The sequence below is a fragment of the Crinia signifera genome, chromosome 4 (assembly GCF_055691185.1).
Source record: "Crinia signifera chromosome 4, ASM5569118v1, whole genome shotgun sequence".
In the NCBI taxonomy this organism is placed as follows: Eukaryota; Metazoa; Chordata; class Amphibia; order Anura; family Myobatrachidae; genus Crinia; species Crinia signifera.
The window spans coordinates 138,515,148-138,535,094 of NC_139220.1; the positions used below are offsets into that span (position 1 = coordinate 138,515,148).

The 19,947-nt window shown below is 43.9% G+C and overlaps 1 protein-coding gene across 1 annotated transcript in view; it reads left to right on the forward strand.

Moving 5' to 3' along the window:
- Nucleotides 1–19,532, forward strand: part of ZDHHC17 (zDHHC palmitoyltransferase 17) — a 63,199-nt gene extending 43,667 nt beyond the window's left edge. The window contains exons 13-17 of the mRNA XM_083182591.1: nucleotides 6,349–6,442; nucleotides 11,958–12,041; nucleotides 12,622–12,779; nucleotides 13,187–13,281; nucleotides 14,393–19,532. Coding sequence (XP_083038717.1) covers nucleotides 6,349–6,442; nucleotides 11,958–12,041; nucleotides 12,622–12,779; nucleotides 13,187–13,281; nucleotides 14,393–14,531 — 570 coding nt within the window. The 3' untranslated portion in view covers nucleotides 14,532–19,532. The remainder of the gene's footprint in view (nucleotides 1–6,348; nucleotides 6,443–11,957; nucleotides 12,042–12,621; nucleotides 12,780–13,186; nucleotides 13,282–14,392) is intronic.
- Nucleotides 19,533–19,947: the final 415 nt, after the last annotated feature.

Consider the following 19,947-nt stretch of genomic DNA (forward strand, 5'->3'; position numbering starts at 1 on the left):
AAATCTTCTGATCATTCATGTAAGATCAGAAAATTTAGCAAAAGATCCATGGGAGCATGCATCCAACTGATATTATTGGTAAAAATCGGCCAATTTAATCTTATTTCACCTTCATTCAGGATGGGGTACTGAGGTCTTATAACCTTAGGGGATTAGAGGGTATCCGACAGGAGACAGGCACATAACATTTTCTTCAACCAGGGTGTGCTGGCTCCTCCCCTCTATATCCCCCTACTAGCCAGTTTTAGAAAATGTGCCCTCAGGAGAGGATGCACACTCCTGGAGCTCCAGAGAGTTTTTCTTCAATTTATTTTAGTTTATTATTTTCGGGTTGCTGTTTGGGCTTAACAGCTTCCCTGCGACGAGGGAAGCCGGGGTAGGGACTGCTGCAGGCCTTTCAAGGAACCGAGCTGATCCCTGCTGCAGGTCCACCGACCTGAGAGGGTGCTGTTACCGCGGGCATTGCGCTGCAGCGAGCACACCCCCAGCTGCCGCACACCCCTGGCTCAGCCTGAAAACGTCGGTGGTGAGTGTTAACCGGGCCCCCTCAGTGGGGACGCTGGTTTTGCGTGCGGCATAACGGCGAATGGCGGCGCGGTGGCCCTGCACAGGGATCGCGCGCAGATGTTTTAACACTGCAGCCACGCCGACACTGGATGCCAGGCATTGCCACTGGACCACCAGGGCATATACCGCTATGTGGGAAAATCCTTTTTAAAAGGATTACCAGGCGCCAGTATAAATATTAGTATAGCCCGGACGCCATTACAAGGGCGGGGCTTAGCTCAGAGCGGGACCTGAGCGCGCCTGTACACTGCTTCCTGCTTCTTCTCATGCTGTTGGCGCCATTACAGCAGAGCGGAGATCACTCCTCAGCGCAGCCTTGAAGGGAGAGAGATCGTTCAGCAGAGACAGCAAGTATAGCGCTTGATAGCGCTTCTTGTGTGCTTTAAGCCACAGATAGCAGCACACAGTATTGTTAATATTGTGTTTGTGCATAAACGCCGGTCTATCAAATCGATAGCCCAGGTTACAGGGTGCTGGTGTCCTCCATTTTACTCTGAGTCCCCCACTGCTAATTAAGCAATTTTACACTGTCATATAGATATATGTGATCCTGCACATAGCGTGTTAGCTACATATATTCTACTGTACATTCACTGTGTGTGTGTTCAGCGTGATTGCAGTGTGTTTAGGGGGTATTATCTCTCCAACATGGTGAGAAAAATAACTTGCATGATTTGCAGCAACAAGTTTGCTCCCAGCACTACCTCACAAGTCGCTTGTGACCAGTGTATGTCACCTCAGCTCAGTAGCGTGTCTCCGCAGCGCAGTAGCTCGCAGACTGACTCCCAGGAACCTTCATGGGCTACTGGTATGAAAGCCATGTTAGAGACTGTCTCATCACAGCTGGCGACAAATAATTTACAGACTAAGCAAGTCCAGCGGGATTTAAAGGTCCTGTCAGCAAGGGTGGATATTCTTACACCCATGCCAGGGGTGTCCCGCAAGAGGGCACTTGAGGCCGTGGCACCTGACTCCGATATGGACGATGGTGATGGCAATGGTGATGGCGATGGTGACGCAGATGATATTGTAGATTCACAAGCGTCTCAGTCTAGCATTCAAGGTACTGAAAACCTAGTCCTTGCTGTTAGAGAAGTACTAGATTTACCTCTAGCCACACCAGTGGAGGGTGACCCATTCTTTGTGTCACACAGAAGGCAGGACATAGTTTTTCCTGAACAGTCTGACTTAGAAGAGGTGTTCAAAGCTGCCTGGAAAAATCCAGAGAAACGTTTTACATTGTCCAAACGTTTCAAATCCACCTTCCCTTTTGACCCCACGGGCAGGAAGGTGTGGGAGGAACCCCCTGTGGTGGACGCTTCAGTGTCCCGCCTCTCAAAAAAGGTGGTGCTCCCAGTCCCAGGTACCTCTACCTTAAAAGACGCGGTAGATAGGAAACTAGATAGCACAGTAAAGGCTATGTATACAGCCAGTGGGGCATCCCAACGCCCGGTGCTTGCTAGTTGTTGGATGGAAAAAGCCATCTTCACATGGGCAGGCCAGATACAAGAAGGCCTGTTGGGGGACATGGATGTGCCCACGGTAGCTGAAAAGCTACGTCACATACAGGACACAGCAAAGATGATGTGCGAAGCACAGAAGGAGTTGGGTGCAATTAATGCCCGGAACTCGGCCATGGCTGTGTCGGCCCGCAGGGCCCTGTGGTTGCGGCAGTGGGTCGCTGACGCGGACTCAAAACGCAGTGTAGAGAGCCTACCCTTCACAGGGGATAGACTCTTTGGGAGTGAACTGGATGATCTGATATCAAAGGCTACGGCTGGTAAGTCCACATTCCTCCCATCAGCCTCCACCCCGGTAAGACGCCCTTTAACAGGGAGTACACAGCAGTCCTTTCGGACCTCTAGATTTCGGTCCAGGGCCAGGGGAGGCTCCACCGCCAATAGAGGCGCCAGAGGTAAGCCTAGGAAGGCAGCAACTGCTGCCACAAGAGACCGTGGCACAGGTGCAGCTACGCCCAAGCCCGCTGCATGACGGGCCACTCCCACCTCGGGATTTTCCCGCGGTGGGGGCAAGACTGAGGTTCTTCAGTCACGTGTGGGATGCATCAGCCCTAGACCCTTGGGTCAGGGCCATTATTTCACAGGGTTACAGGCTGGAGTTCGAAAGAACACCCCCCCAGAGATATTTCAGGTCGGGACTCCCTGCAGCAGCAGAGGATCGCAGAATCCTCAGACAAGCTGTACAAAAGCTGGTCCTAGCACAGGTCATCATACCAGTACCAGCTTCAGAAAGGAACAAGGGTTATTTTTCAAACCTGTTTCTGGTTCCAAAGCCAGACGGGTCGGTTCGACCCATCTTAAACTTAAAGTCCCTGAACCCATACTTGAGGGTGTTCAAATTCCAAATGGAATCCCTGAGAGCAGTGATTGCAGGACTGGAGGAGGGGGAATATCTAGCGTCCATCGATGTGAAGGACGCGTACCTCCACGTACCGGTGTGGGCCCCACACCAAGCCTTCCTGAGGTTCGCAATCCTGGACGAACAATTTCAGTTCCAAGCCCTACCGTTTGGGCTCTCAACGGCCCCACGAGTCTTCACCAAGGTGATGGCGGAGATGATGTCCTTATTAAGGACTCAAGGGATAAACATCATCCCATATTTGGACGACTTGTTGCTGAAGGCTGTATCAGTGTCCAAGCTGCTGGGAGCCATAGAGACGACAAAGCAGCTCCTGTCCCAACACGGATGGATCCTAAATATACCAAAATCTTCACTGATTCCGTCCCAACGTCTTCAGTTTCTGGGGATGATTTTGGACACGGTGGAGAAAAGGGTATTTCTTCCAAGGGAGAAGATTGCAGTGATACAACAACTGTTGAGGGAGGTGCTAGCCCCAGAAAGAGTCTCGGTCTACCTCTGCATCAGACTAATGGGAACTATGGTAGCCTCTTTCGAGGCTCTACAGTTCGGGAGGCTTCACTCTCGAATTTTCCAGTGGGACCTGTTGAGCAAGTGGTCGGGCTCCCACATCCACATGCACAGGTTGATTCGCCTGTCTGTCAAGGCAAGGCAGTCTCTACAGTGGTGGCTACATACGCCAAATCTCCTGGCAGGGAGGATATTCGGGATCCAGAACTGGATCTTGTTGACCACAGATGCCAGCCTCCACGGCTGGGGGGCGGTGGCACAGGGAATGCGATTCCAGGGCAGGTGGTCCTACTTGGAAACTCAGCTCCACATAAACATCTTGGAGCTGAGGGCAGTACACTATGCTCTTCTAGAGGCTCACTCCCTCCTGGAACAGCAGGCGATACAGGTCCAGTCGGACAATGCAACGACTGTTGCTTACATAAACCGCCAAGGCGGCACGAAGAGCAGAGCGTGCATGAGAGAAGCTCTCAAGATTCTGACCTGGGCAGAGACACATGCGGTGGCAATATCTGCCATCTTCATACCCGGGGTGGACAACTGGGAGGCGGACTTCCTGAGTCGTCACGACCTCCACCCCGGGGAATGGAGTCTGCATCCTCAAGTGTTCGGAAGCATTGTAGATCTGTGGGGGCTCCCACAGATAGACTTAATGGCCTCAAGGACCAACCACAAGGTGGTAAGGTATTGCTCAAGGACAAGAGATCCTCAAGCAGAGGCAACAGATGCTCTGGCAACGGACTGGGTATACGACCTGGTATACATATTCCCGCCCCTCCCACTCTTGGGGAGAGTGTTACAGAGGATCAGACATCAGCGGGTGCAGGCAATCCTAATAGCACCGGATTGGCCCAGGAGAGCATGGTACGCAAGTCTGCAAAACATGCTGATAGAAGACCCGTGGCGGCTGCCTCTACGAAGAGACCTTCTGGTACAAGGCCCCTTCGTCTACCAGGACTTAGGGCGTCTTCGTTTGACGGCCTGGAGATTGAGCGGAACATCTTAGCTCTGAAAGGATTTCATTCTTCGGTCATAAACACCATGACCCGGGCCAGGAAGGCAGTGACAGCCTCGCACTACCATAAGATCTGGCGTAGATATGTGTCCTGGTGCGAACACATGAGTTTTCCGCCAGCAGACTTCAAATTGGACCGTTTCCTGCTTTTCCTGCAGGTGGGCCTTGAGAAGGGACTCCGGCTGGGATCTCTAAAGGTTCAAATATCGGCTCTTTCTGTCTTCTTTCAGAAGAAGTTGGCGGTCTATCCTGAAGTCCAGACCTTTCTACAAGGAGTCTTAAGGATACAGCCTCCATTTGTGGCGCCAACGGCGCCCTGGGACCTAGATGTGGTCCTGGAATTTCTGCAGTCAGCCTGGTTTGAACCAGTGGACTCCATAGATTTAAAATACCTCACCTGGAAGACGGTGACGCTACTGGCTCTGGCCTCGGCCAGAAGAGTTTCTGAGCTTGGTGCTCTCTCTTGTAAGAGCCCTTACTTGATTTTCCATCAAGACAGGGCAGAACTTCGGACAAGACAGCAGTTCCTGCCAAAAGTGGTCTCGGCGTTCCATATGAACCAGCCGATTGTGGTTCCTTCTTGCTCAGGCCATAAGGATATTCCTGAGTCACTTGATGTGGCTAGAATCCTGCAGTTCTACGTGAGACGAACATCAAGGATCCGTAAGACGGAGTGTCTTTTTGTGTTATATGACGCACAAAAGAAGGGATGCCCAGCATCGAAGCAATCAATTGCTAGATGGATTCGCTCTACTATACAGCAAGCATATGTGTCAGCACATCTGACTATGCCGGCATCAGTGAAAGCCCATTCCACTAGAGCCGTAGGAGCATCCTGGGCGGCTGCTCGGGGTGTTTCAGCTTTGCAGCTATGTAGAGCTGCCACCTGGTCTGGTCAACATACCTTCGTCAAATTTTACAAGTTTGACACTGTGGCCAGGGATGATACCCAGTTTGGGCAGGCGGTGTTGCAACAGGCTCCGCACATTCCCGCCCTTTCTGGAAGCTTTGGGACCTCCCCAAGGTTATAAGACCTCAGTACCCCATCCTGAATGAAGGTGAAAATAGGATTTTAATACCTACCGGTAAATCCTTTTCACTGAATTCAGATGGGGTACTGAGCGCCCGCCTCAGTGCGGGGCTCTGTTGCACAGGTTATTATCCTGTTGATGCCCTTTGCTAATTGCAAAGTCTGGTTTTCTTATAAGTTATAGGTCCGTTGACCTGTTTAGGAGCAGCTGAGTTTTGGTGACAAAAATTGCTCCATAAAAATACATTTATGTTCCTAAGTAACACAATGACGGGGTTAACTACGTTTAGTTGAGAGAGTTGTTGTGTGTGTTGTGGTGTGCTGGTGCAAATCTCACCACGTTATCTTAATGATTAGTTCCTACCTCACATACGTTATCCTTCCTTCGGGCACAGTTTTCTTAACTGGCTAGTAGGGGGATATAGAGGGGAGGAGCCAGCACACCCTGGTTGAAGAAAATGTTATGTGCCTGTCTCCTGTCGGATACCCTCTAATCCCCTAAGGTTATAAGACCTCAGTACCCCATCTGAATTCAGTGAAAAGGATTTACCGGTAGGTATTAAAATCCTATTTTTTTTGCCCGATCAGTCGGAAATTGGCCAATTGGCAAAAAAAATGTTCTAGTGTGTGGGCACCTTTAAGATCAGAAGATTTAGCAAAAGATCGGCCAATTTATGGTAAAAATCTGTAAAATCGCCCGAATTGTTCTAGTGTGTTCAGAAATTGCAATGACCAAATGATTTGTTGTGCTACTGCTTTATCACAAAATGGTAAATACATTTATCTAACTTAATAAATTATCTATTTAACAAATGTTTAAAACTGCTTTGTATTAATTGGTTTACAGATAAGGAAACCTGTGCGATCTAAGCACTGTGGCATTTGCAATCGTTGTATAGCGAAGTTTGACCATCATTGTCCTTGGGTCGGCAATTGTGTGGGTAAGTACAAAAAATTAGCTGCGTACTTGCACATTGTCTTTACTTTGCATTGAATTTTGACTTGTTTTGAAGAAAATTATTTCTTGTTACAAACAAATGTATTGAAATAGTAAGTGCTATTTACCATGGTGGCTCTACTTTGTTGCCATATTTAATTTTTTTATTTTACTATATAAAACAACATCTTCTATATTCATTGAAGTTTGATTTATAAGGTCTCTTTTTAAAATAGTTTCTGGTATATACAGGTGGAGCTGCTCTAATCAGAGCAGCTCTTGCCGATTCTATGGCAATGCACCGTTCGTCATAACTGGGCACAAGACGCACGCGCACCCCATTTTCCCGGAAGCCCTGCAGCCATCTCCCGCTCCCTGCCTGTCTCCCTGAAATGGAGACGGACAGGGAAGCACCCGGTCCCCGACCACCTTGGTGAGTGGGCCGTGCGAATGAGTGAGACGCTCATGCATCGCCAGCTCCACCAAAAACATCGCCGTGGCGAGCTGGCGGCATGGCTGAGTAGGGGCTTCATCTGTAATATCATCTATGTATATGTCTAGTGTCCGTGAGTCTCTGAAACACTGCCAAACACAGAAGGTTGTTAGAAGGTTGGGGGGGATCGATACAAGCTAGAATATGAACGGTGGATACACTGGATATTTAAGTATCAAGTATTGAAAATACCAACATGAGACCAATATTTGACGAGGATTGTCTGAGGTACTGGGTTGGTGGTGCTCCCAAAGAAGTTCAGCACAGAAGCTGTATAAAAAGTGGATGTCCAGAAGGAGGGACACAGGGAGAACAAAACAGGTTTTTTGGGGCACGCTTTATTACAAATAGAAATGTAAGTAAAATGATTGGATTAATATATAACTTTTAATAGGTTTCACTTAAAATAGATATGCGCGTCAAATCGGCGGCGTCAAGAATATGAGAATTGCAGACAAATTGATAGTATGTCAATTCTACAAAACAAAATAAATGATAAGTAATAATATAATTAGGTACTCTTTACCTAGAACGGCGCCCACGATGTCCATCGTGGTCATTGGGGGTAAAAAATCGCGGCCATCGCATGCACTAAAAAAACGGGTGCGACGCGATGCCCGCGATTTTCCATAGGGATCAATGTTAAAAGTGTGATTGGACGCGATTTTAGTGTTCAATGCCGCGATTTTTCCATAGGAAACAATGTTAAATGGGCCACAGAGCCCTAATAGTCTGAAATGGCCCCCACAATTGTTAACACCACCCCACGATCAACGTGAACCCGAAGCGTGGCGAGCGGCGGCCGTACGCGTCCTCCGACCTTTTCATACCCCCACTATCCACGTCGGCGTGGAGTTGAGAATAGAATAGTGTGGCGAGCGCAGCGAGCCACCGAGCCCGCGAAGGGACGCGTTTACCTGTGAAGGTATCCGCGTCCCCTCGCGGGGCTCACTGCGCTCGCCACGCTTCAGGCTCGGTGGCTCGCTGCGCTCGCCACACTATTCTATTCTCAACTCCACGCCGACGTGGATAGTTGGGGTATGAAAAGGTCGGAAGACGCGTACCGCCGCCCCTCGTGGGCTCGCTGCGCTCGCCACGCTTAGGGTTCACGTTGATTGTGGGGTGGCGTTAACAATTGTGGGGGCCATTTCAGACTTCAGTGGGACTATTTGGGCTCTGTGGCCCATTTAACATTGTTTCCTATGGAAAAATCGCGGGCATTGAGGCATTGAACACTCAAATCGCGTCCAATCACACTTTTAACATTGTTCCCTATGGGAAATCGCGGGCATCGTGTCGCACCCGTTTTTTAGTGCATGCGATGCCCGCGATGGGCGCCGTGCTAGGTAAAGAGTACCTATAATTATTTACTATAATAGTAAGTCACGATCACTATTGATTGGCGAAGATTTTTTCCACACCTGGGGGACCACCCCCAGTTTGGTTGGACGTCGGAAAATTAGATAGAGTATACGACCATACATCACTGAGCCGCCTGATCTCGTCTGATCTCAGCAGCTAAACAGTCATTGGCCAGATCAGTACCCATTGGGGGACTGATGGGGAATATCTGGTGTCGTATCAGTAACAGGTGACCGCACAACATCAGGTACCTCAGGAAACACCATTGTTCTATTCTTTCTTCTCCTGCTATCCCTCAAAACCAGTAGCAGGTACCTACATCTATCAGTAATATCCAATTGCATTGTACCGTATTACATGGTACCTACCTAATTTTCCGACGTCCAACCAAACTGGGGGTGGTCCCCCAGGTGTGGAAAAAATCTTCGCCAATCAATAGTGATCGTGACTTACTATTATAGTAAATAATTATATTATTACTTATCATTTATTTTGTTTTGTAGAATTGACATACTATCAATTTGTCTGCAATTCTCATATTCTTGCCGCCGCCGATTTGACACGCATATCTATTTTAAGTGAAACCTATTAAAAGTTATGGTACTTGTTTCCTATCTGGGCGCCCGTCGCGGGCATCGCGGGTACATTTATGTCTGGCCGCGACGCGACCGACGCGATGCCCGCGATTTCCCATTGAAACCCATGTTAAACATGGAAATCGTGTCGGTCGCGTCGCGGCCGGCCATAAATGTACCCGCGATGCCCGCGACGCGATGCTCCCGATTTCCCATAGGAATCAATGTTAAAAGGCCCGATGGCCACGATTTTACTGTTAAATGCCTCAATGGACCCGATTTGCCCATAGGAATCAATGTTAAATGGGCCACAGAGCCCAAATAGCCCCAATTAACCCTTAAATGTCCCCCCCAATTTTTGACGCCACCCCACGATCGACGCCAACCCGAAGCGTGGCGAGCGCAGCGAGCCCGCGTCCTCCGACCTTTTCATGCCCTACTATCCACTAGGGCGTGGTGTGAGAATATAATAGTGTGGCGAGCGCAGCGAGCCCCGCGAGGGGACGCGGATACCTTCACAGTTATCCGCGTCCCCTCGCGGGGCTCGCTGCGCTCGCCACGCTTCGGGCTCGGTGGCTCGCTGCGCTCGCCACACTATTATATTCTCACACCACGCCCTAGTGGATAGTAGGGCATGAAAAGGTCGGAGGACGCGTACCGCCGCCCCTCGCGGGCTCGCTGCGCTCGCCACGCTTCGGGTTGGCGTCGATCGTGGGGTGGCGTCAAAAATTGGGGGGGACATTTAAGGGTTAATTTGGCCTATTTGGCCCCAAATCGGGTCCATTGAGGCATTTAACAGTAAAATCGCGGTCAATCAGGATTTTTAACATTGTTCCCTATGGGAAAATCGCGGTCATCGCGGGCATCGCGGCCATCCCAATTTACCCGCGATGCCCGCGATTACCGCGATGACCGCGATTTTTACCCCCGATGACCGCGATTATGATCGTGGGCGCCCAGATAGGAAACAAGTACCAAAGTTATATATTAATCCAATCATTTTACTTACTTTTCAATTTGTAATAAAGCGTGCCCCAAAAAACCTGTTTTGTTCTCCCTGTGTCCCTCCTTCTGGACATCCACTTTTTAAACACAGAAGGTAGCAGACTAGCTTTCAAAGCTTTTGCTTTGAGTGGGCTTACTAATATAGACTAAAAATAATATGTCAATGTTACCTGATCACATTGAAAAATGTTGACTTTCATAATGTAGAGGTTAGCAGTACCGCTAGGACTGGTACACTTAACACATTGTCAAACTTTGAACAATGTTGATATATCAACATTATAAATGACATTAAGACCATGTTGACATTCGTATGATCAACCTAATGTTCATTGACATTGTGAATGTCTGCAAAATAAACTCAACCAAAATGTACTGTTTATAAAGGGTTTCCACCTTCAGACAACTTATGCTGTCCTTTCCATAGAAGTCTTAGGGGAGCAATTAAATTACCTGCAAGTTCCAGCAGCTTTGTATCGGAGGCGGATTTCTGCTCACATTGCATGTTGAGATCACTCTATCATAATTATGCTTCTAAGCACATTACGAGCGGTGTAAATAAATTGCCCCCTATATCCTTTCCATAAGGACAAAATCCTTAATGGAAAAAGGGGAAGCCCAGTAGACAAACCAATATATCTAGTAAAGTTTATAGATTATGTTTAAACCAGTCTGTTAAAGTTGCCTGATTTTAGGAAAGTTCTTGGTTTCTGAAACCATGTTTTCTGTTGAACACAAGATTATTATTTTTCTCACGCTACTTTTCCTCTGGGACATCTCTGATTGATTAGTGATGGAGAGCTTAGTGCTTTTCAGACCTGATCGCAAAGATGCTTTTTGTTTCTCGATCTCTCATTGATTATTTATACATGGAATATCCGTGCATGCACTTCAGAGGCGTAGCGAGGGCGGTGCCGGCGGAGCACACGCTCCGGGCGCAGGATGATTGCATGGCGCCGGAGCTGTGCTGTGGCACCGCCAGCTCGCCCTCTCGCTCGCCAGCCAGCTCCAGAGGCTCCCTGTGTGCCATAAGTACCCGCTGCCGGAGAGAACCTGCTGCAGCTCTGTGCTGGCGGCGGCAGCAGGGAGAGAGGCAGTGGCGTCGGTCAATATGGAGGGTGCAGCCTTTTAATCTTTTTAAATGATGATGCATGGGCAACATTGTCGGCGGCGCTGTTCCGCCTCCCCCTTCCCAGTCAGCGCGGCAGTGTCGGCTGATGCAGCCTCCTTGCCTGTCCCCCTCCCCTCTCCCCTCTCTGATGCTGCTGGCCGGGGCTCGACGTCACTATCTAGTGACCAGCCCTGGCGTGAATCAAGCACGCATGACCAGTGCGGCGTGCTGCTGCTGCAAGGAGTCGGAGAGCCCAGCGCTGACCAACCTGCAGGAGAGATGGCAAAGCTGGGACCCAGCGCCGACCAGGGAAGCACCCAGCGCCGACAAGGAAGGACCCAGCGCCGACCAGGACATATACAGCAGCACTCCTGCTTGCTTAAGGGTGAGGGGGGGGGGGGGGACACACAAAACAACATAGCATGTACTCAGCTGGTAGAGGGGAGAGATTGAGAATAGGAGGAATAAAGTGCACTACCCCTGTTTCTCCCCCCTCTATCTAACTTCTCTCTCTCTGCCAGCCTGCCTGCCTCTCTCTCACCCCCTACCCTTCCATCTATCCTCTTTATCTCTCCCTCTCCTGCACTCTCCCCCCTCCATCTATCCTCTTTATATCTCTCTCTCCTGCACTCTCCCCCCTCTAACCTCGACCTCCCTCTCTCTCCCCCTTCTGCTCCATCTAACCTTTTCTCTCTCTCTTCACACCCGCCTCTCACTCTTCATCTAACATCGCTCTCTCTCTCTGCTGCAATCTCTTCATTTGCCTCTCACCCCTCCCCCTCCATCTAACTTCTCTTAGAAGGAGGGGGGGGGCAGCCATCTGAGAGCTGGAGAGGGAGGGGGGGGGGGGGGGGGCGTCAAAACTTGCCCTTGCTCCGGGCACCCTGTCATCTAGCTACACCGCTGATGCACTTGTTAATGAAACCTAAACATTGGGCTGCTAATACTTTGTATTTTCCGTATATTTCTGTAGGTGCAGGAAACCATCGTTATTTCATGGGGTACCTTTTTTTCCTGCTCTGCATGATTTGTTGGATGATCTATGGCTGTATTTCCTGTGAGTATGATTTTGCAGTGTCTCAGGTTATTGAGATTTTTTCCAGCGTAATGATTTGAAATTGCTACATATTTGTTTTCTCTATAATAAAGTGAAGCCGCATTAGATATAGATCCATTTATTTACCAGATCTCGGTGACAAAAAGTAGGAAGTAAGGCCTCTTATTTGGCATTGTGTTGCAATGTTGTCCATCTCTTTCCATTAGAACGTTAGCTATCTGTATTGTTTAACTGATTTAGTTTAAATTTGATGCATAAACATTTGAGTAATGAGCAGACCTGCGATAATGCTGCATCTTGAACTACAGTTTTGCAGAAACATTATACTTGGTTCAGGAAATACATTTCTTTATGCTATTTTTGCAGATTATCAGACAACATTTTCAGAGATTGTAAACCATGTTAAATGATCACATGTTTGATGAGATATATATATATATATATATATATATATATATATATATATATATATATATATATATATATATATATATATATATATATATATATATATATATATATATATATATATATATATATAGCTTTAGAAGTCTAACCTCTTAAGGACTTGCTTTTCTAGATTGGGGAATACACTGTGACACAACATACAATAAGGATGGATTTTGGACATATGTGACACAAATTGCCACCTGCTCACCATGGATGTTCTGGATGTTCCTCAATAGTGTGTTTCACTTAATGTGGGTGGCTGTGTTACTGATGTGTCAGATGTACCAGGTAAGGAAGATATTCAGCTGTGCCATGCTCTAAATATGTTTGGTAGCTTAAATTGAACATAAAACTTGATAAAACGTGACGTCACCTTATGACATCACAAGTATGTTATGCTCCCATATTGAGCCACTGGATGACTGTGATTTAAATGATAATAATGATTGACAAGCATTTATCTGAAGGTGCCTGATCTTTCTAGTTAATGGCCAAATTAACTGGATTTGCCGGAAAATGTAGATGACCATTATAAGATAAACACAATACCTTGTGCCCCTTAGACCCTGTATATTGGGACCATGCATCATATTAGACGTACAGCCATATGTGTAAAATCTAGTATTATGGCCTTTCTCTTTGGCTTGTTTTGTAATAACCGCTGCTAATGTTATCTTGATGACATTCTTTTACAGATATCTTGTTTAGGAATTACTACGAATGAACGGATGAATGCAAGGCGATACAAGCATTTCAAAGTCACAACCACGTCAATCGAAAGCCCTTTCAAGTAAGCAGATGTTTATATATTTATTAGATATCTATTGGTTTTGTAGTATTGTTTTCTGAACTACTTTGTCTTATGCTGTGTACACACGGTGAGATTTGACAGTCGATTTTGACTATATAGTCAAAATCTCATCGGGATTGCATGCTGATCTTAGGTTTTTTACCTTTCGATCCCGATGCGCGCTCCCGTGACAGCACAAATCGAAACCCAGATAGACAGGGCAGCAATGACTGTATCGTGCAAATCTAATGCTGATTGTATGTTAAAAGTACAGAGATAGCAAAGATTATATAGCACTCAAATCGACTAGCAAGGAAATCTCACCGTGTGTACACACCATTGTAGACCAGCATTAGTGATATTGCTAGAGCTTTGCATAAACATCTTATACATATTAGATTTTCTTTCTGAGCCATAAATCTAATTGTCAGCCAAATAAACCTGAATCTGAGTGATATATTCTCAGAAATATTGGTGGTCCCTAGCCACAGTAGCGCCATGCTAGATTTCTCTGACTTAAGCTGCTAGATTTCTCTACACTTATCCACTGCCTGCTGGCTTTCCGGTGGCGGCCCTTTAGTATACAATGTATTGGTTGAGATCCCCAGCAAGTGCTACCGGATCCTCCCGTATCCTATAAATCTTACATGCAACACTTGAGAGATCTCTTTATCCGATGTGTACGGGACCGCAGATTGGAATCAGAGTTTACTCGCATACAATTTGGGCACTTTCTCTCGGCTCGATCCGTTGATATTGGGAGAAAATGGCTCAGTTCATTTAAGTCGGGCATGTCCAAACTATGGCCCTTCAGCTGTTTTAAACTGCAAATCCCATTATGCTTTGCTATTAGGGAATGCTAAAACTATGGCAATGCATGATGGGATGTGTAGTTTCACAACAGCTGGAAGGCCACAGTTTGGAAATGCCTGGTTTAAGTGTATGGGCACCTTTAATGCATAGATAACAACATTTTTAGTAGCTTATACTTTGTTGTTTATCTTAATATCTTTATATATTGTTGCATTAAATAGAAACACATTTAGATAATTCAGTAGATCATATTATATATTGTTTTAACTCTTTTTCTATTATAATTTTAATATTGCAGCCATGGATGTATCAGAAATATCATAGACTTCTTTGAATTCCGATGCTGTGGCCTCTTCCGCCCTGTTACTGTGGACTGGACACGGCAATACACAATAGAGTATGAACAAACATCAGGCTCCGGCTACCAGCTGGTGTAGTCTCTCTGTAGAACCACCATTCTGACATGATCCTATACGGGTTGTGCCTGAATATGTCTGTCTCTTGCGAAAACTTGCCCCTTGAACTATAGCATGCTGTTTGTAGGGCTATTGATAAATCTTACAGTACCTTCTCTGTCAGCATTTTATCAGCCACAGTGACCGTGGACAGGACCTTCTGCCTGCACTGATGGAGAAGAAGGAAAAAGAGGAGGATTTTAACAGATCCTTGTATTGGGATTATTTTGAACAACCGTGAATTTGAAATCTGTGTTTTTGTTGGGTTTTTTTTTTTTTATATTATTTATTCGCACCATTCAAAAAAGCATGACATTGTTCTCTCTACATGCTTGTCTTATTCTGCTTGAACAAAATCTATATTTTTGCCCTTTTTTTCCCCTTTTAAATACACCCAGTGGAGTAAGACTGTGTAATACACCTTCATAATCCCCTAATGTGGCCTGGCTTGTTCTAAAATACTGTGGCATTTTATTCCTGTAATGTGATCTCCCACAGTTGTACTTCTATTATAGTATCATTGCAAATGGGACTCTTAATGCTGGGCTGCAGAATCTGAGTTTCTATTGGCCATTTAGCCTGTTAGGCTAACTTGGTGAGACGGGCACATTGAAGATCATGTTTAAAAACTGAATGTACGTATTCCCACATTTATTACCGTCAGCTGTTCTTACCATCTGTTTCTGGATCGTGGAAATTCTAAGTAAAATTTCCATTTCTGCAGTCACGCAGTCCTCCGCATTTGCATGCAAGTAGTGTTCTGTAGGACTGTGAGGAAACATCATAGTAAATCAGAAAAATAATTAATTGGTCATTGATGGCTCAGCATTTTTGATGACTGGATACGTGGCTCACATCCTGGATAACGCTGATGTAAAGAAATAGTGGTCTATTTTCTTCCATTTTGTTTCACGTTGTGCAATTAGAGTCTGTCTCTCTTTGTTAGTATGGGGGATGTAAACATTTAAAGGCACATTTATATATACATATATTATAAGATACTTTATAATGACATGTTCTAGTGGTTGTGCACCGAAAAACAAAAAAACCTAAGTGTTTAGCTAAAACTTCTTACAGTGCGTCATCACTTGATTTGATCAGTCACACTTCTTTATATTGTGAGAAGATAAAAAAAAAAAAATAACAAACTGTGGTGTAATAATCTGAGTCTTTAAAAAAAAAAAAAATCATTCACAAACTGTTTTTTTTACCCCGGATATAGAACTCTGATTTGTTTGCGGTATATTAAAGTTTTGTGAATTTCACAATAACACGTAAAAAACAAATATATGGAAGAATCCTGCCAAATGGGTACTTATGTAATATCTGGGCTCCCGTTTTTCTTATGAGACCGCGTCCGCTCGCCACGCTTTGAGCACGGTGGCTCGCTGCGCTCGCCACACTATATAAAATCAACTCCATGCGTAGTTGGATAGTAGGGGTATGAAAAAATGGGGTGCATTTAACATGGGAGCCCAGATAATACATAAGTTCCGCCAAATGTACTGTACCTATAGTCAGCGCAGGTATTAAACAAGAAAAATCTTTGTGTTGACCGATGTGGTTTTGTACTAGAACATAACTATGTTCCATATAATTGCTTTCACAATTTATCACTACATTTTTGGTTAATTATATTATAAGCATTTAATGGATTTCATATACAAAATCACATCCTGTCTCACCATGAGAAAATTATTGTATTGTTTAGGGGCATTGGTAGAAGCAGGGTTAGGCAATAAGCAGCCCTCCAGATCCCTGGGCTACTTTTTTTTTCTCTTGTATTGTGCAGTACATTTCATTGTAAATCTTACAATGACCTATCCAGCCAACACTAGACCTCATAAGTTGAACTTCTGTATGCCATTTATCTATAGTGAATATACAAATCTATATATTAAATCCTCTTATTTTCTTAATACACTGGGCTGCCAAATTTGTGTTTTCTAAATCTTGAGAAAAGACAAAAAGCACTCCTTTTTATTAGAAATTACATTAAATGGGCATACACACATAGAGGTGTGTGCTAAGCTATTTAGGGTAGGCGATTTCAGTGTGTCCAGATCGTCCATGAAGAGCACATACACATGCAGTGATTTGTTCTAAGCAATTTTGCAGGGTAGTTAAGAATGAGAGATCTCGATCAGTATCTCTCATTCTGTACACAAGATTTGCAGTCACTTTCTAAGCAATTTGACTGACTAGATTTTGACTGCATGTACTGACTTAGTTAGCAGGCGATAGCGACGTGCAGGTCTGTGCATCTGTGGGTATACACATGGAGATCTGTTCTTACTTTTTAAGCAATCTAGTCAGATTGTTTGGAAATGAGCACAAAATTGATCCATGTGTATGCCCCTAGACAACGGTTTGTTTTTTAAAAAATATATATATTTTTTTTTTGTTAAGAAACCTGATTATTATTCTTTGCATAACAGGAATAATACATTTACTGGCTCTTTTTTAAATAGCTTCTACTATTTGATCAAAAAAGCCAATTTCAGTCACCATTTCTGTGGTCCCATAGTTGTCAAAATAATTACGATTTCTTATTTTATTGCGTGGAATAGAATTGTATTTTTGAGATGAGCACCATTGTGGTGTTAACGCGACAAACTGGAGTTAGAAATATTTTTAATAAGTTATCCCCACCTTTATAATCCGGTCTGAATGAAGTAGATGTATATATTACCAATACTGGGTTAGTTATGTTTCTTGACAAGATTGCAAAGCATGTTTTTCATGTTAGATGGACATTTTATCTAGAGGTGAGTGATCTTCGATGGATGATGAACTTATTCCAAGTGCCCCAACCTCATCAGTAACTGGTGGTCCTACCATGTATTGGTTTACAATGGTAAGTGGCTAGTTATTATGCTATTTATCTTAAATGAACGCACAGTTCAGCATTGTTCTAACCATCATTTGTCTCTTCTTTTAAATATTTATGTAAATTACATTTCACTTTGTTGTAAGTCTTTAATAATGACACTTTAGAAGTGTTAATTATTGGTTAAACCAAATATTTGAGAATTTTTTTTCAAATATTGTCGGGCGTAAAATTAGTTTGCCATATCACTTAGCTATTTATAGTTAGTTGTGGTTAGTAACGCAGCATTGCTCTTCTTGGGCTTGTTGCTAAATCTCTTCTTATAAATGGTACTGCCCATGTCTCCTCCTCAAATGGGACTATTGCACAAGATGCTATAAGGAATGCAGTGCAATTATAGGGAAAAACAATACTATGCTATACATACAGTACAAGCAGGAATTCCACACTAATATATGTGTGTAAATAACCCCCACTATATAAGTTTATGGGAAATAGTACTTCCCATGAGAAACTATGTTTGTAAAAAATAAAATTGAGTCTGCTTAGGTTAGAAATTAGTTTTGATTAGGGTTTGGCAAATTAATGCACAGGTGTGTCCAGTGTATTACCATGAAACAGACTAGCACACAATTTACTGATGTAGTAATTTATTTCCTCAGTGTTCTAGAGCTAGAATACTGAGCTAGTGGGAAGCGGAAACATTGTCAGTTGCAGCTATGCACAAGAGGCAGGTTTGAGTGTAAAGAATGTTTTATCTGTATATAGTTACCTTATTTTTCACGTCCGTTACACTTTACTGTGCTAGTATAATGCTGCTCTTTTTTTTATAAACCAAAAACATAGTGATAAAATGAGCTTTTTGTGTTCTCCTCTCTGTAAGCTCACACCTAGTCTTTATAGACCAATCCGGTGTTTGCCAGTATTTCAGAGTTTAAGATAATGTACAGTATGTTTAACACAACAAACACGTCATTTGCGAGTTCCATTTTTGCACCCATTCTCATTCTCCTTGTAGTACTTGAATGATAGCTGTTGGAAGAATGTCTCCTGTGAGCGATACTGTATACAATGTATAACTGCATTTTATGTTTTTCTGACTCCCCTTTATCTGATATGTTAATATCTGAAGCATCATTCAGCTGCTGATCCTAAAATGCCTTGCTTTGCAGTATGTTGCAACACACCTTTATGGGCTGCTGTTATTCCCGAAGTCTATGTTGCTGTAATGAGATTGATATAATTTGCACCTCTACTTGTGAGACTGCTCTGTTTTTACATTGACTGATCTTATTCCAGCTGGTCATCCTTGAACTAAATTTGAGCCTTTCCAAGTCTGTTTGGCACATCTGTCATTATGTATATAACTGGTATATTGGTTGGGAAATTTTTAATTTCTTCAGTGACATTTGTATGAGCAGATTTTTCAGATTAGTGTAGGGATTTGGATAATATTGGAAATGTAAATTATAGATATATATACATGTGTCTAGAAACTCAGCAGTGTCATTTTTCACACCTGTCTGCACTACTGTATATCTTTTTGTTTATTTGACTTGTCTGTTTTTCTCTAATCGTGTATATATATATATTTCTTTTATTATGTCAATCTATTTGCACATAAATGCTATTTTAGTCTTTTGGTCATGCCCCCCCCCCTTATTTTAAATAGGTTATGCAGTTGGTACTGTATAATTATATGCACTGATAATCTACAATTACACTGATTGGCTGCCTACCTTCAAGCAGTACAACAAAGGCATGACTGGAAAAAGGGCAATGATATCTGGAAAATCATATCTAGAAATGAGGTTTTGTATAGTTAAATCTAAGCTAGTTAAGAAATGTTGTCCTTTGTTTCCTACATGCTTTTTTAGTTTTCTCTATCCATGTTTGTTTTGTTTTTTTATTTCATATTTGCGAGCCATCTGCAAGAGTTCTGCAATACAACATTTTTTAAGCTATTGAATTGTATGTATATTTCATTTTGTATTTATTTAACTGTGCCAAGTATTATTTTACTACTGTCTGTCTTGATGTACTACATCGTGAGCAACAAAAATTGTACATTTCATAATTTAGCTCTACTTACATAAGTTAATTTAATCATTTTTTTGTAAGTTATTAATCAAATAAATATTGACAATTCTGTTAGTGTGTTTGTAATCATTTGGGATCTTTGTGCTTTCTTAGGAGTGGCATTGGTTGTCATGTTTGTCTGTAAAAGGTTTTCTAAAATCAGGACATATAGTAAAAACCTTTTTATAAAGCTGTAATTCACATATAGGTCCACAATTAGAAATTGGACAAGACCTTTAGTTTAGAGCAAAGACCTGTTGTTTTGTAGGAGATTCTTCCAGTTCCACCTCATGGCTTTGTTCAGAGTTGCAAGTAAATGGAACTGCAAAATGCATTGGCAAGAAAGTTAAAATCTTTGTGGCCTAAGTGGGATATTCAATGTTGGGTCACAACTGTTGGGCTGGCCTGACAGCCGTGACCCTGTCCTGTTCTCTGTCAGCTTGACCGAGAATATGCAGGTGGGATTCAATGTCCCACCTGCCAATCGTC